The 20,447-nt window shown below is 43.5% G+C and overlaps 1 protein-coding gene across 1 annotated transcript in view; it reads right to left on the bottom strand.

Annotated features, from left to right (window-relative positions):
- OPRM1 (opioid receptor mu 1) overlaps window positions 1-20,228 on the bottom strand; it is a 35,402-nt gene extending 15,174 nt beyond the window's left edge. The window contains exon 1 of the mRNA XM_038397296.2: window positions 19,690-20,228. Within this exon, the coding sequence (XP_038253224.1) occupies window positions 19,690-20,114 (425 nt within the window). The 5' untranslated portion in view covers window positions 20,115-20,228. The remainder of the gene's footprint in view (window positions 1-19,689) is intronic.
- Window positions 20,229-20,447: the final 219 nt, after the last annotated feature.

Below are 20,447 nucleotides of genomic sequence, written 5' to 3'. Positions count from 1 at the left end.
CTGAGGAGTTTATATTGCAATAGGCCTGTTTGTAAGCAAGGGCAGGATTTGACTTTGCAAAACATGACTTATGTTTTCATAGAATTGCAATACTTCAAAAAATTTGAGGTTGTAATATTTTGTCCCAGTGCTGGTTTAATACTTACTAATCAAATAGACTATGTTCAAGTTACAATATCAGCATCTATTACTAAGACTTTTTTAAAAAAAAATCTCATCTTTTATTTAATTTTGAGAGCATTGTGGCCAGACTTAGAACAGTAAGAAAAGGTTGTGTATCTTTCTAAAGGGGCTGCAAGGCAAATTCTGCTCTCATTTAGGCTTCAGTCCAGCAGAGTATTTAAAATACTTGTTTAGCTTTGAGCACATGAGTAGCTCCAATGACTTCCATGGAACTTCCTGTAAAGTTAAGCATGTGCTCTGCTGGATCACTGCCATACTGCAGGAGAAGAATATTAACGGGCACAGACATCCCATCTCACCATGCATAAGATTCCAGACAACTGTAAATTATTTGACTAAAGCAGATGGCATGGTCCAAGTGGTCTCAGTGCAGCAACAGTGGGAATACATTTGTATTTTGGAACAAAATAAAAGCAAAATTTAAAACTTGTTGTAATATTGATGTGACATGAGTCATCATTTGTCAATTTTCCTTGGCAATTTAATGCATGACTATTACTTTAAACAACTTTTATCTTCACAGTAGGCCTTCAACTCTATTTGTCATGCTTTAAGTTGCATTCCCTTCTCCTGCATAGCGCTCTCTCTCTCTCTCTCTCTCTCTCTCTCTCACTGGTTATGTAAAAAGTAACTTGTTCTATCAGCAATGTTGTCTCCTTTTTCAAAGAAAAATGGAAACCAAACTACTATTCTCCTGGAAACCCTTAGCAAATGGATCCAAATTTCTACAGGATAGAAATGCATTCATTTTTTTAAATTGAAACTACGGGTTGCGGGTGTTGAAGTTTCTTATTTGTAACAGGTTTGCTTCTCCAGTGCCTTGCACTTTGTTTAGTTGTTTCTGTCCAAAAATGGGCCAGATCCTAAGCTGCCCTAGACATCATCTCAACACAAATGGAGGCAAGAGACCGAGGTGTGAGAATTGCAGCTTTCATTAAAATACACATTAGGTTTCTCATCCTCAGGGTTGCAGAGAAATGCTTGAATATATAAACCCTAGAAAGATTCAAAACTTAAAGCCAGAAAGCAACCAAAAAGTAGCTTAAATATCATGATCATATGACTTTTCCAGGCTTGACTCATGCATTTTGAATACTACTCCTGCCCCACCCAACTTTGTTCCTAATGTTCCCTGGGTGTGCGTGTTACATCGGAGGGGGCTGCGGCTGGTGGAACTCCAAGCTAGAGGAATCCTCAGCTGTCCCATTAGAGCAACTTTCTGGCCTTAGGGCCACCAGATTGGTACAAAGGGGTTAGAGCAGGGGCCCAGATTTGGTCTGGTGAGGGCACAGGAGATGGAAAATAAATGAGAAATTGGCTGTGATGTCATTTTGGGAGTTTCTTTGCAGGAAGAAGGCTCTTATGAAACTGTTAGGCTGCTGTTGTGCTCACTGAAATAAGGAGGCAGACAAACCAGCCATTAGGAAATGTGCAGGAAAGACCTGTATACGAATAACGGACACGATTCCTACAAATCTCTCTCTGCTTTGCTCGGGGACATTAAATTAGCTTCACAAACTAACACCCTCTGTGCACACATGACGTGTTAAAACAAATGAAGACTTATTACGTTCAGATGGATGCATGCATTAAACTAGTTTATGTAGTTGAGGTCTCCTTGAGTGGGCTTCAGAACATTAAAATGCATGAAATACACCAAGCTGAACTAATTTAAATTAGCATTTATTTTCATGGCTGCTCTGATTAATCTTGTATACATGCCTAGATAATATATCCCCCCTAATAAAGCAATAATTAGCAACAACGTATTTTCTTTTGGGGCTTTTACCATTGTTAGTTCATGGCACTTTAATGCAAGTGGTACAACTTACTGAAGTTGCTGTTCCTTTCCTTACTGAAAGGAACTGCAAGGAATCGTTCTGTTCAGAGGTATTAGATGGGCATTAGTTTGCATATGTTTTTTATATTGATATGTACAGCAAACCTTACAGCACAATGGTGTGGCAGCAGCAGTGCTCTGTGTTATACTGTTAAAGAACTGGATTAGGAAACAGACACTTCTCCAAGCCAGTCTTGTCCAGCAACCTAGTTTTGTACCTGATTGTATGAGGATACGTGCTACAGGTCCCTAAACCATACAATAAGCACAGTATTTGTGCCTATCGTGGGCTCAGGGCCCAGTTCCGCACGGTCCTTAGTGAGTCATTGAGTACCAAATACTTTCAATTCTTACTGGGCCCAGCACAAATATGTAGTGTTCAGAAATATTTTTGCAAGCATCTGTCCGTTCTGCTGCCCCTCTCCCTCCGCCCCCCCCATGCAGGAACTGGTGTCATTAAGAGCCTATTGAAACTCTAAAAATGCACACTCAAGTGGGTGAGGGTAAAGTCAAGTGACGCGTGGGATGTGAGGAAACACAGACTCTCTATGCCAAGGAAAAGGAGTGACATGGGCTCTCCATGTCATGGCTGCCTGGGTGTATTGGCACGCTGAAGCAGCAGTTTAGAAGGAGCTCAGTGTCTCTACATTGGTGCTTGATGGGCTTTGTACAGCACTGTTGCTTTTGGGCTCTGAGGAAGTGAGGCAGAAGTACCAGGGCGAGCCCTTCAGGTACCACTATAGTGGCAAAGAGACACTGGGTTTCCTCGCTCTGGGCCTCTCACACAGACATTGCCTCTGCACACAGGCTTCTCTACTCCAGCTAAACCCAGCCCCTGCCTCCCTAAAACTTGTACCCCTCATGCTCCCTGCCTGACTCACCAGCTCCTGCCATACCCCTTACTGCCAGGACTGCTTCCCTGTCTCACCAGGGGCATGTACAGAACACAGCTGGGGTGTTGGTGGGAAGAGCTGGTTGAAATAGCATTTTGACAAAACCTGAAAATGGACGTAGCTGAGAGACCTGAGCGGTTTCATCAACTTATCCTGACCCAACCCAGTTAGATGATGATGAGGAAGGGGGTTAACTAGCCATGCGTCTAATTATAAGAGTTCAAAAATGGTGTGTGTGTGTGTGTGTGTGTGTAAAAGAGAGAGAGAGAGAGAGAGAGAGAAGAATGTACCTCTGGGTTTTAGGGACTGTGATTATTTAATTAGAGGAATCCAAAGAAGTGTGGTGATTGGGATGGGGGGTGGTCAGGACAAATTTCAAAAGGGAGATTTAAATGTTTGTTCTGCAAAAGTTTAATAGACATGCAGCCACTTCTGGGATGAAAGGCGGCAATTTGCTGGACCGCATCGGTTAGGAGAAGGACACATTTTGAATAGGATGTTGGGCCAAACTGCTGTTCTAACAAAACAGACCATGCAATCCTTATGATCCAGGCCAAGCTGTCAAGACCTGTGTTTTTTGTCTAGCTTTTAAATTTGCTAGCCATAATCTAGGAAGCACGTGTAAATGCAGGGACAATAGTTGGTTTTTACTTAATACTTACAAAAGTGATAAATGCTGTATGGAGGCCAGGAAAACTGCACTGATTTTTAGATAACTGCACAATATGTATAATACAGTCCAAATGGCTTCTTTGGAAATGTGGAACTTATTTGTTTTCCACTACCTGCTCTGTAATTCAGTCATGAGCCAGGAAGCATCACAGAGTGGAAAGAGTTGTCAAGACTTACGTGCAGCAGAGTGTTGGGAGGGTATACCAGAACTGAGATGTGCTCAGCATGGAATGAAGTAGTGCCACCAAATAATCCAATTTCTGTCTTTACTGCTAGAGACAACCCCCTTCTCTCCCTACATAACTGCTAGATGATGTGCAGCTTCCCAAAGGAATTTCTGTACAGGCATTTAAAAAGATATACGGTAGATCTGAATGTAGAATGTACTGGACCAGAGCATAGCTCCTATATTCAGGGTTTGGAGCTGTGCTCCAGCTCCGTTCCAGCTCCAGGCAAAATCCTGCAGCTCCACTGCTCCGGAGCTGCTCCGCTCCGAAGGTTAGGTTAGTTTAGACCAGTCTTTGTCCACCCAGCTCCACCCTCCCATTATTTTGGTCTTTTATTCTGTGGATTCCTCTCCCCACAATATCCTTTCTTCATCTCATTCTTTCCCCTGGACTCTATTCCCCTTCCCCAAGGTGTCTCTTCCCCTAAATTTTCTTTCTTCCTCCAAGTCTCTGCCCTCCGAGCTACTCTCCTCCCATACTAGAGGGTGCAATGAGAGGAGGAGAAGCATCTCCAGGAGACAAGAGCAATGCTAACCCTCACCCTGTGTTCACAGAACACCTGCAGGATAGGAGAAGGAAGTAGCTTCAAAAGACTAAAAATTACTTTGGAGAAGCCTGTATGTTCACTGCCCTTTCTCGCGCATTCAGGGCCAATCAGCAGTTTCAGCAGCAACCCAGCTTCTGGAAAGGAGGGCAGGAAAGCAGAGGTAATTGTTGGTTCTAGTTGATTTTTAGCCACCTGCCACTGCTCTTGTAGGGAATGATGTGACACCCACTTGCATGTCTCACTGAGGGTGTCTGACTCATTCAGTTTTTTAATTAATTGTTTTAATGCGTTTGGCCTTGGGCTCAAGCTGCCCATTAATTCACTAGTTGCTTTTTTTTAATGGCTCTTCTCCCCCTGCCTCCCATCACTTTCTCCTAAAGGAGGGACCTCTCATATTTTGTCTATGACTTATTATGAATTATTTACTGGTATTAGTCCTCCCCCAGATGGAACAAAAAAGCTTTCTTCTTCTCAAAGAATGGCAGTTTATCTCCATTCAGAGAGGAAATCTTATGTGCCAGTTGAGGCAAGATTTTTTGCTTTGACTGCGAAGACTCTAGCAGTCAGAGAGTAAGGAATTTATTTTAGCTAGAATGTGCAATTGCTGCAAAGCTTATATAATGTAATTATTTTACCACTGTTTTTATCTCATGATTTTATTTCCTCTTTTTTATTGCACATATATGTATGGAAATAGCCCTAGCAGGAGTCTTCACTAAATAAAAACAATCTGATAATGTCGTGTTTCTTTATTATAATACATCTCTAAAAGAGAAAGAACCGCCAGGGAAGAAAAATTCTTTGTTTTTTTATGTTTCAGTGCAAAAAGTTCTTATTGTCTTAATCTTCCTCTTTTCCCAGACTTGCAGTGAAGAGCAATTTCATTTTAAAAAGAAATTTACTGTAAAGTGAATGCTCTGATACACAAACTAATGAACAGTAAGAACATTTGGAGCTCTATCTACTCTAGTGTAAATGGGTGAAACTTCCCTGCAGTCAAAAGTGTTTAGACTGTCGAACTTCCCTGCAGTCAGAGGAGGTAAGACTGCCAAACCACCTTTAACTCAGTCTCATTATGACTAGGTAGTATGACACAAGGTGGGACTCCAGTAGTAACTGTTGCTCCCATACGAGCTGTGTAATACACCACTGAGAAAAGATGAATGTTGTTAATACATACAGTATATCCTCATTATCTAGCAGTGGGCCTTTATAGGGTATACTTGCTTTGTCAGAAAACCACTCTCAACTTCAACTACTCACCTTTCTTCCCTCCCCCATGCTTCCAGGGAAACATATTTTTGAGAAAGATCAGTGGTTGCACCCATAATAACAAATGCAACATTTGCAGGAATACTCCACAGGATCTGTGTGCACACAAGCAATGCTTCATGGTTGCTAGGAAATTTTTTAATTAAAATTATTTAATAATATGTTAAACACCAATCAAACCTGGATCAAAACAAAACACTTCCCTTTTGTCTAAAAGAACCCTTTTGTATGCCCTAAAACAATTCAGTTTTTCTGACTTGTCAATTTGCCAACAATTAAAAAAAATTCTGAACTTGATGTCTCAATGTCTTCCCATTAATTGTAATGGTCCACCATTGACTTTTCCTGGGCTGGACAAGGGACGGGTACTTGTTGAAGCTGGTTTCCTGTAAACAACTGGCGTGGGAGGTGCCCCTCCCTGCTGTGAGGTATAGCTGAAGTTGTACTGGTTAGGAGTAGTTTTCTACAGATTCATAATCACAATATATAATACGTATCTCAGAATGACCATCAAGTTCAGAACATCACAAGCTTTCATAAAAGGTTTTACTCTTTTGTAGTACAATAATACAGTATGCAATCAGTTGGTTTAACTGCTCAATTTGGGGGCGGAGGTAAACCTGTTCTCCCCCTGTGCTGTGTGGACCCTGATTGACACAGTCATGATCAGACAGCACACTGGACTAGATGCATTATTGGTTTGAACTCAGATGGAAATTTCCATATGAATCATGGTCCATAAAGATAGAATCATTCTGCATTTAACAGCTAATTACTTCATGAGTCCTGGGCTAAATCCTGTCCTTAGGCTCAACAGGGTATATTCCGAGTAATCCTTCTGGAACAAATTAGTTTACTACAAATTTCCATTAGCGGAGGTAAGGGCAGAATTTGGCTCAATAATAACTCTAATTTATTAGTTGAGAACAACATGTAGCAAAGTGGAGTGACTTTGGCTTTGTAATATATGGGTCAAAACTGGTCATCAGATGTGCATGCAGCTTCATGGATATAATTTGGTCCTTATTTTTTAAGGAAAATCAGCAAACTCACCACTCTGAGTTGTATGTGAAGTGATTACAAATGCCTTAAATCACTTAGTATGATATTTGTAAGACAAATAACTTTAGATGATAAATGTTGATCTCATCCTTTCACTGTTATCTGACCACAATTGTTATCAATAACATGGAGTTGCAGGATTTTTACACAGTTGCATCTAATGAGAAAGCTAAATAAAGCTAATTTGACACAGCCCAAAGTAAGATATGGGGCACAGATGAATTGCCCTGGGGGTGGTCTGGGAGGAATTGTGCTTCAGGGACATTCCTCAGAAGCACAGTTCTTCCCGGAGTTCCTGTGTTGCATGGTGTGGTAATTTGTGTAACACTCCTTTTATGAGATGCAACATTCTCTCCACCCAGTATTTGCTTCAAGGTATGATACTGTAATGTGTGTTGCACCAAATCATCCAGGGGTGTAGCAGAGGTATTAATAACCTCACAGGATTGACCTCTAAATGGTAACAACTTTTGATCAGTGGCAGTCTGAACTAGACTTAAATAAAACGAAAGCTTATGTGGTCCATTACCAATCCCCCGAGGCACCCAATTTATCCTAAATGTGATATTTCAATGTAAAAAATGTTAATATAGATTTTGTTAATGAGGCTGAATAAAGGCATAGAAAAGAGCATTTGAGTCATGTTCATTCTTTGTTCAAGTTCTAATAAAATAAATACAAAGGTATAAATGCTTTTCATCAGTTTGGTTCCCTTGATCTCTGGGGGAAAATGGCCTGATAGTCAAAGATTTACCAAGCCGTAGAGATTACACAGGCTAAGTTTCAACCACAGATGGTATGTAAACACAGACATTTGTCTTTCTGTAAATGTAAAAGATATGGATCAATACACTGATAGCTACAATGGTGTTCAGGTTATTTAACATGAAATACCAGGTGGTATTTTTCTCATAACCGTTCAATAATTTCATAGTAATAATGCTAGCCATATGGACTTTAATACAGCATATAACTGGAGTGCATTTTTCATATAATCACTTGGCTAACTGCTACTAAGGAACTGTTATGGTTTGAATTCTCAAAACATGCACTATTTTCTTCTCAGTTGACCAATTTTTGATGGAAACAAAAATCACCCTCCACCCAACCCACAAATATTGAAAATGTGTACCACATTAATTGCTATTTACCATTTATCTAACCTCCTAAGTGTGCTCAGTTTCTCTAGAACACAGAAATGTCATGATGTCAAATCCCAAAGAGTTTACAATCTAAGGGCTTACATTCTACTGTCCTTGCTTATTTTGAGTACCTTGGGGATAATGTAAACACATGTGGTTGTCTCTGGATCTAAATAAGGAAGGGTTACAAACAGAGTTAATGACAAACTTAGGAGGGGGAAGTCAGAGGCCAGGAAGAATAATAATACAAAAGTAAGAATGTGTGGTACACACCATGTTATACCCGCCTCTTACTCCTCAATGTGTATATAAAATAAAAAAAAATTGGATCTAAAATATTTCTAACTAGTCCATGAATATTGATAAAATTTCCTTTACGATAATTTTTGTCTGGTTATTCAACCTATGCCTGGTCCAAACAGTTCCCATCTTAAGCTATGGCTACACTATACACTGTGCCCCTGTAAGATCTGTAGCCACTCTATGCTGGTGAAAGAGTTCTCCCGCCGGCATAATTAAACCACCCCCAATGAGTGGCACTAGCTATGTTGGCAAGACACTTTGTCCACACCAGCACTTTTGTCAGTGAAACATATGTATTTTTTCACACCCCGACTGACAAAAGTTTTGCCAACAAAAGTGCTAGTGTTGACAAAATCTTAGTCTTAGACTGCCTTAATTCGTAATCCCTTGCTATCTGTCAGTTTTGGCCCCTATTCTTCCCTGTGAATAATGACTAAAGCTTTAAATCTTGTCAGAGAAAGAGTTGTCGAGTCTTCTTCCATCACACGCACAGCATCCTCCGTCACCTTCACTGACCTCCTATCTATATCAAAAGTCAGTCCAAAACTACCTTTCTTGGGCCCGGTCACCCCATCCCCTTGTGCAAAGCACACAAAGGAATGAAAAGGTATAAATTGGTATGAAACAAAGGGTAATTCATACCAAATCAGCAGCACTGGCATGCTATCCCTGCACAATTGTAGTGCCAACAGTACAGCATGACTGCAGCAGTCAATTCTTGTGCAGCTTCAAGACAGTGAGCAAGTAAAAATTAGAGTTGGAAGAAATATTTTTGACAAAATATCATTGTGTCAAAGCTGAAACACTTGAGAGAGAGACTCTCTCATACTCTTTAATCTTCTGATCACTGATTTGCACTGGGTTGAGAGAGACCAGGTTCGAGTCCTTGATTCACAGCAGAGTCAAGGAACTTGAAGCAGGATCTCCCACAGCCTAGCAAGCTATAGAGCATGAGAGTTGCTCTCTGTGGTCTGAAGTATCCAGCGAGCCATGGACTCAAAACACTTTCCTGACCAGAAAACCTCATGTTTCATCTGAAAACAGACATTTCAACAAAATTCTATTTTTCATGAAAATATTCAAAAGGTTTCGGTGTTGTGCTTGTGTGGAACAAAAATTTTGAATGCTGCCACAAACCAGAATTGTTGTCCTCCAGACAGCTCTCATAAATACTAGTATAGTCTTAAAGGAAAAGCTTAAGAAAGTCAGTACTCTGGTACGACTACTAAAACTAACAAATAATTCAGGCTGTCAAACCATTAAAAAAATTAATCACGCTTAATCGCAGTTTTAATCTCACTGTTAAACAGTAGAATAACAATTTAAATGTATTATGAATATTTTGGATGTTTTTCTACATTTTCAAACATATTGATTTCAATTACAATGCAGAATACAAAGTGTAGAGTGCTCACTTTATATTATTATTTTTATTACAAATATTTGCACTGTAAAAAGATAAATAATAGTGCAATCTACAAGTCAAAGCATGAAGGGGCATCTGAACATTTAGCACATCTGGCTAAATACCTTGTAATGCCAGCTACAACAGTGCAATACGAGTGCCTGTTCTCATTTTCAGGTGACATTGTAAATAAGAAGAGGGCAGCATTATCTCCTGTAAATGTAAACAAACTTATTTGTCTTAGCAATTGGCTGAACAAGAAGTAGGACTGAGTGGACTTGTAGGCTCTAAAGTTTTACATTGTTTTGTTTTTGAGTGCAGTTATGTAAAAAAAATTTCTACATTTGTAAGTTGCACATGCACGATAAAGAGATTGCACTAAAGTACTTGTATGAGGTGAATTGATAAATACTATTTCTTTTGTTTAGCTTTTTACTGGGCAAATATTTGTAATAAAATTATATAAAGTGAGTACTGTACACTTTGTACTTGTGATATAATTGAAATCAATAGATTTGAAAATATAGAAAAACATCCAAAATATTTATAATACATTTACATTGATATTCTATTATTATTTAACAGTGTGATTAAAACTGCAATTAATTGCAATTAATTTTTTAAATTTAAATTAATTTGTTTTGAGTTAATCACTTGAGTTAACTGCGATTGACAGTCCTACAAATAATAATACCAGAAATAGAAAAACGGATGTTAATTTCCCAGATACAGCACATAGTTTTTATCCCACTTGAAGAAAGTTAAAAGTGCAGCACTATTGCAACCCCCTCCCCCAAAACATTCACAGTGGGATTTGGTTTTAGTGGTTTGCACTTGGAACGATTGTTAGGTATGATTTCATGAAGTGGGTTGTCCAAATAGATTTCTGACAGAATTCCGTAGTTGATAACACATTTATTAGACCAGGGCTTCTACACTGCAGAAACAAGTACAAAACCTACAAAACCAAAAAAACTCACAGTAGAATTTACTAATCCACACTCTATAATTTGCACAAAAATGCTGTTTCTTTCTGTTACTCTGAAAATGCCTATTATCAAATACAATTACAGTGAGGTCACATACTGCCCAGAATTAATTCATTTTACAAATTCTACTATAGTAGTGTATCCTGAAACATTATCGAGTAATTAATAACAATAAGTTTAAGTATTTGAATATATAAAACATATTTTGAGATACATCACCTTTGCTTTTTCAGTTTTCTCCTACTGGGCCTGATCCAAAACCCACTGACATCAACTGAAAGATTTCCATTGATTTCTCTGGATCAGGCCTTTTGACAATGTCAATAATTCAGCAGTGGGTCTCTTAGTCATTAATAAGTTAATCGGATTCTAATGTACAGCATTCCAAACAACAAACACTCCCAAAACCACTGTTTCACCACTCAAAAAAGCAGTTAAGAAAACCAAGCACGATAAACCCACTGTTGCCATTAGCAAAGAAAAACTCACATACCACATGTTAAAAGCAGAAAGAATCTGAAGAAATCAGCAGCAATATTTTCCACAAAATAAGCAAAGAAAAGATTACCCTCACAACAGTGACACATAACACAAGAAAAAGAATCATTGAGTCCCCTTCTAAAAGCCTTCCTATAAAAAATACACATCAGCATCAACATTTTCCATCCCTTCAGTACCTCACTCTGAGCCTGGATTGAGGCATAGGCACTTTGGCCCCAGATTCAGGAGTCCTCTGATTACACGAGAAACTTGTCTTTCAGTTAAAAAAAAAGTTTCTAGTCTTCTTAGTTGTGAAGAAAAATTTGAAAATGCACCTGCAGTGCAGCCGATGCAGACACATTAGTCTGAGTTTGCAGAGACCCTGAAATTACACTCAGAGGGGTGAACCTCACAATGCATCTCAATGAGGTGTTAACTTCCAGATCCCTGCTTGGAGGCACCCTACCACCACCAATCCAGCAAAGCACTGTATGGGTGGCAGGAGCAGAAGAGTGCAGTGTGTCCAATCAACTTACCCAAGCAGATGCACCTCAATTACCGAGCTAAGTACTGGAGGGATCCCAATGCTGCCACCCTACCTCTTCAGATAAGAGAGATGATCTTGGCTGCTACAAAAGGGTGCCATAGCATTAGATCAATTTCTAATGGTGTGGTGTGCTTACTGCCCTGGATAGGCTTAATTTGGTCCTAGACCTTCTCTTTGCCTCCCATCATGAGCTTGAGGGCCCTTTCTTTTCCACCACGGCCCCTCACTATCCCGCTAAGCCCATTTCCCTCCTTTACTGCCCCTCATCCAAATCCTGAACAGGCTGTCTTCTGCCTCCTGCCTCTGATCTTTGAGGGCTCGTCTTCCTCCTTTTCTCCTGCTCCATGCTAACACAGAATGACCTATCGCGAGGTCATGGCTACTTAAATTGCTAGATGCCAACTCACCACTGAATCAGAATTTCCAGCTTTCACATGGAAAATGTTGGTAATAGTTTTGATAAAAAAGTGGGATAACTGTGAAAAATGCCATGGCAAGCAAAATTCTTAGAGAAAGTTATGAGTTTTGTGTGAAATGTTTGGTTTTAAAAAGGGCCATTTTTCAACCATAACTTTTTTTAAAAAAATTTGACCTGTTGTAACTAACACATGGAGATCAGCTACGTGCAGATTGGACTTGCTGTTGCCTGCTGCTCCCTTCTTCATCTGATCACAAAGGGATGACTCTGAAATATGTCCTGGCAATAGGTTGGGCTCTAACCACCATGTCTTGACTGAAAAGAACAAAATACAATTTTCAATTGTTTGAATATTGTGATACAGCATGGCCAGAGGGCAGCAGGAGAGTAATAGAAGGGAGCCTTATTCCCTGTAGAGGGAAGAAAGTTTGCTATAGGCTAATTAAAGCACCTGAAGCCAATTAGAGCACCTGAAGCCAGTCACATGATAACCTCCCCCCCCCCCGGTTTCAATCGGACCAGGAGTGGTTGGAGCAGAGAGCAGTTTGAAGAAGTTGGAGCAGTGCCATGGCTGGCTAGAAGACCAAGACCCTAGGTAAAGAGACACCTAGCTTGTGCAGAGAGAGAGAGAGGGCAGGAAGCCCCACAAGCTGAAGAGCAGGAGAGGGAAGTAACCCAGGGGCAGGAAGCACTAGTTCAAGTGGTTTACCACTATCCGAAGGGCCCCTGGGCTGGGACCCGCAGTAGAGGGTGGGCCCGGGTCCCTCCCTCTCCACTACTCTTCTCTGGGTTACTAGTGGGACAGTAGATACCCTAGTTCTGGGGCAGGAAACTGCACCCTGAACCCCCTCCACCCCAAGAGGAGGAAGCGCGGGACCCATCATAATCGTACTGGCAATTTGCCACAATATATAAAGCATATTCTGTGATTAAAAACTAAAAGTAATGTTATTTTTTATTCCTACAGAGCCTCATCCAAAACCCACTGAAGTCAACTGAAAGACTTCCATTGATTTCAGTGAGCTTAATCATAGCTTCTCTTTTACCTTTAAATCATTAGTTTAAAAAAAATGTCCTGAGAAATATGAAGGGAGGAATTTTGTTTTCTATCATTTGGTAAAGACTCCTTTCATCTGGGTGTCCTAAGCGTCTGTCTGCCAGAAGCTGGGAGCAGATGACAGGGGATGGATCACTTGATAATTGCCAGCTCCTGTTCATTCCCTCTGAAACACCCTGCATTGGCCGCTGTCAGAAGACAGGATACTGGGCGAGATGTACTGGTGGTCTGACCCAGTATGGCCATTCTTATGCTGTAATTTCAAGTTTGTGGTACTAGGCAAATCATTTACCATCAAGATACAAGGCATTTCTTATAAAGAACACATCACCAAGGGGACTTCAGTCTTAATTTATAAGAAATGCAGTTAAGGCTCCAATCCTGAGAAGTATGCTGTGCCTTCAGTTCCCATTGACTTTACTGGGTGTTGTGGGCACTAAGCTCCTCTCAGGAGGAGTTCAGTACCTTGGGACTGAGCTCTGAGGTAAATATTCCGTCTTTCCAGACATCCATGTAGTGTCAAGGATAATTGACTACATTTGTATTACATCTTTCTAACACTGGACATGCTAAAGTCTTAGTCTCAGCTCCTCAAAGGTATTTAGGCAGTTACCTCCCATCGAAATCAGTGGAAGTTAGGTGCCTAAATAGCTTTGAAGATCTGACCCTTAGTCCACAATCCTACTCCCATGCACATCCATGACAAATCTCCCACTGACTTGAATGGGAGCAGGACAGGGCCCATAGTTTGCTTTGGTGACTGAATTCACTGTGTTACTAATAGCACACTTTTATGTGCCACTCAATAGCTAGAAGTCACATTTGTTGTTGCCTAGCAATGTTTGCCGACGAAAATGTTAATTTAAGAAGAAAATTATAATTCGCCTTCATGTCTTTTGAAAAGCATTACAGCACCCTATTCATTTTGTAATTAATATTTATATGGAATCCATAAAGAAAATAGCTAATATAGCACCACAATAGTCAAGAAATCAATGGAGGGTGATAAAATGGAGTTCTGTTGTTCACTCAGAAACACAGCAGAGGAGCTGCTTGATCATCACTGAGAAACAACTTAGAGTTGGCTACCCAGGACTTGATCCAACAGGATGCAGGTAAAGAATGGTGTACATATAAATTCAAGGTAAAAAGTGATGAGAAAGTCAGGATGTGCTGGAGAATCTGATCCTGCATCAATGAGAATGCTGCTGAATAGCTGCCAAGTCACTCCTCCCTAGTGGCAAAAATTTGGTCAAGGAAAAGAGCAAACAGATAAGCAAAGCACCTAATTTGCAAACTGAGATTCACATTTAAGCCTATGTCTTTCACTCTTTGACTTGACCCCTTTTGCTCAGGAGAGTAAGGGAGCAGATGCAGAAGTGGCTTGAGTAGTAGTATGGAGGATTATAGTTAGACCCGAACATTATGCAAGGACTTGCATGATCAGTGCTCCAAAACCATAATTTTAAAACCCCTTTTCTTAACCTTATCAAACTTCCTGGAAAGATAATGTACCCACAATGAAATGTGGTGTGCAAAATTTCAGAAAGACCTTTTCTTTTTGGAGGAGCTAGGGGGTAGATGTTTGACTACTTCTAATGGAGCTTTCACCTTAACTATGGGCAGTGATGAGCTGCCAAAATCTTAACAACCGGTTCCCTATAAAAAGTTCTGATTTAAGGGTTGTGCCCCAGTATGTATTTTTTGTACCAACAGGGTTACCATATCTGTATTTTCCCAGGAGGAATTTAAGAACCGGCGATTTAAGAACCAAAAAGCCTGACCTGTCCGGGAAAATGCGGATGTATGTTAACCCTGCCTAAAGTTCTTTTTTAAAAAGATGGGCCTGAACTAGAAATGAGCTTCGTTTCACATGTGTGGGTCCCCGCCACTCCCTGGGGGTGTGCTAGGGTGACCAGATGTCCCGATTTTGGTGTCTTTTTCTTATATAGGCTCCTATTACTCCCTACCCCCGTCCTGATTTTTCACACTTGCTGTCTGGTCACCCTAGGGTGTGCACATGTGTGGGTCCCAGCTGCTCCCTGCCCCCCTCATTGAAGCAGGTGTGCAGGGTTACTGCCCTGGGAACTGCAGGGCACCAGTGGACGTGGGGCCAGCTGCAGACAGGAGCGCGGGGCAGGGCTAGCTGGAGGCAGGGCAGGGGATGCAGAGCTGGCTGGAGACAGGAGGGTGTGGGGCTGGCTGGAGACAGGGCAGGGGCTGACTGGAGGTAGGGGCTGGCTGCAGGCAGGGCAGGGGGATGCAGGGCTGGCTGGAGACAGGGGCTGGCTGAGGGCAGGACAGGGGGGGCGGCAGGGGCTGGTGCGGGCAGGGGAGGGCAGGGGGTGTGGCAGAGGCTGGCTGCGGGCAGGGTTGCGGGGGGTGGCTGGAGATGGGCTGGCTGTGGGCAGGGGGTGCGGCAGGGGCTGGTGCGGGCAGGACAGAGGGTGTGGGGGTGGCTGGAGACGGGCTTGCTGCGGGCAGGGCAGGGGGTGCGTGCGGCAGGGGCTGGCTGTGGGCAGGGCAGGGGGTGCGTGCGGCAGGGGCTGGCTGCGGGAAGAGCAAGGGGTGCGGGAGTGGCTGGAGACGGGCTGGCTGCAGGCAGGGGGTGCGGCAGGGGCTGGTGCGGGCAGGGCAGGGGGTGCGCTGGGGCTGGCCACAAGCAGGGCACGGGGTGAGGGGGTGGCTGGAGACAGGGGCTGGCTGCGGGCAGGGCAGGGCAGGGGGTGGCTGGAGACGGGGGCTGGCTGCAGGCAGGCAGGGGTGCGGGGGTGGCTGGAGGCAGGGCAGGGGGTGCAGCAGGGGCTGGCTGTGCGTAGGGGGTGCAGGGGTGGCTGGAGACGGGGGCTGGCTGCAGGCAGGCAGGGGTGCGGGGGTGGCTGGAGGCAGGGCAGGGGGTGCAGCAGGGGCTGGCTGTGCGTAGGGGGTGCAGGGGTGGCTGGAGACGGGGGCTGGCTGCAAGGCAGGGTGGTGGTTACTCACGGGGAGAGCAGCAGGACGCAGCCCAGGCGCAGCAGAGTAGCTGGGGACCCACCAGGCAGCATTGGGAGCCCCAGGCCCAGGGGAGCAGCAGCAGCAACAGGGCTTGTGCCCAGGGCCAGGCAGCAGCCCACATGGCTCCCACAGCGCATCGCCCCCGGTGGCCGGAGGAAGAATTACATCACTTCCCGGCCGGAGCCCATCAAAGCCTCAGAGCCCCCTGCAGGGAAGCGGGTTAATAACCGGTTCTAAAAACTGCTTCAAAATTTAGCAAGCGGTTTGTGGGAACCGGCACCAGCTCACCACTGACTATGGGGAAACTCTATGTGCTTTCGACTACATTTCCAAAAGAGCTGGAGTTATTGAAGCTCAACACCTCTGAAGATCAAGTCATTACTGTTATTGTTGGCCCTGAGCAAGGTACCCAGGCGCAGTTCCTCAAAGGTATTTAGGTGCCTAACTCCCATTGAAGAAATAGAATATTCTCGTGCGGATCTCTCTCCAATTGAAGTTGTTCCATTTTAATTAAATAACTGAATATTAATTGAGTCACAGACAGTTAGAATGACTCTATTGCTTAGTGGTTAAAGCACTGACCTGCAAGGTGGCAGATCCCTATTCAAATCCCTTTTACTTATCAGGCAGAGGGGTGGACTTGAACCGGGGTCTCTCATATTCCACCTGCATACCCTAACCACTGGGCTAAAGGTTATAAGGGAGGCCTCTTCCCTTTCATCCCTTGCAGTTTTGTGTGAACTCACCTGAGGAGCTCAATGTGGTAGGCAGCCTTTGAGCATGCTCATTGCATCAAATCCTGCCCCCACCCCAACTTAAGCAGCCAAACACGTATCTTCCCCTGGTTTGCAAATGACTCTGGGTCTTAGGTGGGAGATAGGTACCCAGATGCCTAGAATGAGACAGCAATGCACATGTCCACAGGTAGGAACATAGGCGCCTAGGGAACTTTTACTGCAAAAACATAGGTGCTGAGTGACTTTAGCTACTTATAAGGTTATGTGGCAGCCAAGCATGAGCTTGGTGGATCTCACTGGTGCCTACAACTGGGATTTAGGTGCCTAAGTACCTTTATGGATCCCACCCTTAACCTCTTTGTGCCTCATCTCCCCATCTGTAAAATGAAAGTAATAATACTTCCTTTCTCCCACTCTTTGTCTTGTCTATTTAGATTGTAAGCTTTTTGGGGAAGAGACTGTTCCTTAAAATGCCTATGTACCATGTCTAGGACACTGAGGCTTCTTGGTGCTGCTGTAATACAAATAATAATAAAAGCAAGGATTGTTAAAATGGTGCTATCAGTTATTGGATATTTAACAGGTTCAGCCGGCATAACTAAACAACCCCAAACCAATACTTATTTGTTTACAAGCATCTTTACTCTGTTATATTATGCATCTTATTTTCCCCAGTGGAATACATTCAATACATGCATCATACAATTACAGTCATCATGCCATTTAGAAGTATTTGTGCAGCTGCAAAGTTGCCAGGAAATGGCATGTCTTGCTGATTGGATAAAATCATAGAGTGGTACAGAATCTTTCCAGCTATTTCAATTTAAAATCTAGTTCCTAAAGGGTTATTTGAAACAACAGCTCCTTGACCTTGGATAGGACTACTCCAGTTAGAACCACTGATGTATATTACTGAATCTCCATTTCCATTAACCCTGTTGGCCAAGTTGTCTTATTAACTGGTGTACCATAAATTCACTAGCATGATACTTCTGCTCTTAAATATATACTGTGGGTGAGACAAATTTCTATTCTCATCAATATCTCAAATCCTGTATTTTTGCAGTTAAGATTCACAGTATTGGGAAATATGTCCATTGTGAAGCTTCTGTGGTTGCTGCTGTAATGCAAGCAGATGCTGTGGGACTGTTTCCATCCTGCCCTTTCAGTTACAATACAGCTCTCATCACTAGCAACTAGGTTCCATGCTATTCCTGCTAATTGTGCCCTGCCGCACCAATCTGCCAAATTAGTCCCAGGTTGAATCAGACATTAAAAAGTTCCCTCCTGTTTGTATTCCCTGGAAAATACAAATTTATTTTAAAACAACAAAATTAAATTAATGAAAACCATAACAATTTTAGAAAATAACTACTAATCTGGTTTTGCCTTTGGTAAGGCATCGTATTATTTTTATTTATTTAAAATACTAATGGTTTATAACTTCAGGACCACTCAGGATAACGTATCACCTTGCTTTAATATATAAAATTATTTCTATTTCTTCTTCTCATCACATCATGAAAACCTTTAAAAATTACATTAAAATTAACGCAAGAAAGGTGTATATTCTCAGGAGAATATGTATTCTAAATGAACCCCCAATTTCCTACAGCAATTCCATCTGTTGCGATCATTGCTTTCAATAGATGGTGCTGTTTTCTCAGAGAAAGTGATTGTAATCTGATTTCTCCCAAATGTTAGACAAATGTAATGAGCAAATTTCATTCCTCTCTTGCCTTGTATTAAGAAATCTGATTTGCAAGTGTGGAGGGATCACTTATGAAGCAACTGCAACTTATTATAAAATGACCCTTTAAATCTTAAATGGCTCCTTTGAATAACAGTTGTCCCACTAGTAAATATATTTATCTGGAAGGGAGATTATCTGTGAGAAAGCTAAGAAAGATTGCAACAACATCGGAAAAACAGTAATTAGTTTTAATGGGCCCGATCCTTTCCTTAGTAGATGTCAGTGGGAATTTTGCCTTTAATTTCAAGGGGGAGACTACAGAGCCCCAGGAAGAAAGGGCTATGTGTGTTAAAAAGGTTAGGTGTTATAATATTCACGTGTGTGTAGTGTTAAAGAATCATAGTTTAAATCTTTCTGTCTCCTTAGCTAGTATCCTCGAGTTCTGTGTGAAAGCACATCACAAATGTTCTGAGCAAATGCATTTCTCTCCACTTATTTTAGAGCATTTGTTTTGGACTCTCAGGGAGCGTTTACCAGATTATAAATCACAGCCATGAAGATTATAAATTGCCACGTAAACAAACAGATGTCATATTTGCCTCTGTGACACACTGTGTTAATTTCTTTCTCTGTAATTTAATATTATTCGTTTAGTTAGCTCACCTCTGAGCCTTGCCGAAATTTCCTTCATCAGGCAGAAAGGTCCGTTGCCTTCCTCTGATCTGATCTTTGCGAAATGTTTTTCTTTCACTACCAGACCTAGAGTGCAACTTTTCCCCAGCACCTCTTCAGTTTACCCCTTGCAGAGGCGTCATGCCCCCATAGGGTATTTTAGCAATACATTAATATCGTCTCGATTAGCCACAAAGCAGAAAGAAGAAAACAGAGAGGTCTGTCTAAAAGATCCCCCCTCAGCCCCCCGTCTGAAGCAGGAAGAGGTAAATTTGCGAGAACCTCACACCCTCTCCAGGTGGCGGGAGAGACGGAGCTGGGTGTGGAAAGTATCTCCAAGCAGGACCCTACTTTCAGCCGAGCCAATTCAAGAGCGATTAACGCCCCCCTTCCAGCCCGTCCTCTCCCAGCCCCGGGGTCAAGCAATTGCGCTGTCTGGCGCCAGGGAGCTACTCCCGGGTTGCGGGCAGTGCCGAGGACAGCGACCAAGAACCAAGTGTGTGGTGCCTCCTCGGTCTCTCTCCCTCCGGCCCCCGGCCCCGGGGCAGCCCCTTACCTGATGATGACATACATGACCAAGAAGTTTCCGAAGAGCCCCACCACGCACACGACGGAGTAGAGAGCCATGATGGTGACGGCGGTGACCACGGACGGGCTGACCCCGCTCGCCGGGCACGGGCCGCCGCCGCCTGCCCCCTGGCTGCTGTTGGCGCCGCCGCAGGCGTCGGACTGGTTCCAGCCGGGCTCCTCCGGGCGCCCGGACAGGTTGCCCCAGACGCCCGGCGGCAGAGGCGGGCAGGCGGCGGAGGGGCCGCAGGCGCTGGAGTTGGCGGGGAAGGAGCTGTCCATGGTGCTGGGCGGAGGAGCTGGCGAGCGGCGGGCGGGCTCCGCGGCGTCCCCCCCCCCCGGCGGGAGAGGGAGAGACCCCAGCCCGCAGCCAGCGAGGCGCACCGGGCGGCGGGGAGAGGCGAAGTGACACATGCACAGCGCGCCTCGCAGCGCCTGACACGCGACTGTCTGCGGCCGGCAGCTGCCGCACCCCCGCGCCGGGGAGGGAGAGCGGGATCTTGCGCCAAAGAAACGGCAAAGCTTCGCCCGCCCGCTCCCACCGCGGGATGGGCGGCACGTGTGTGTGTGTTGGCTGGACAAGCGTGGAGAGGCGGAGCCTGCGGGGGGAGGGGAAGGGACGTGAGTCGCCTTTTCCTCTCCTGGCATTTCTTCTTTTTACCGGACTTGTACGGGGGGGGGGGCATGATGTGACCCCCACTGCTGTGTCCCAGCCTCCCAAGACTGGGTGACTATCAACTCCCCCCG

The sequence above is a fragment of the Dermochelys coriacea genome, chromosome 3, assembly GCF_009764565.3.
Source record: "Dermochelys coriacea isolate rDerCor1 chromosome 3, rDerCor1.pri.v4, whole genome shotgun sequence".
Taxonomy (NCBI): Eukaryota; Metazoa; Chordata; order Testudines; family Dermochelyidae; genus Dermochelys; species Dermochelys coriacea.
Note: the sequence above shows the minus strand (reverse complement) of the source record. Positions and strands in the feature narration are given on the sequence as shown.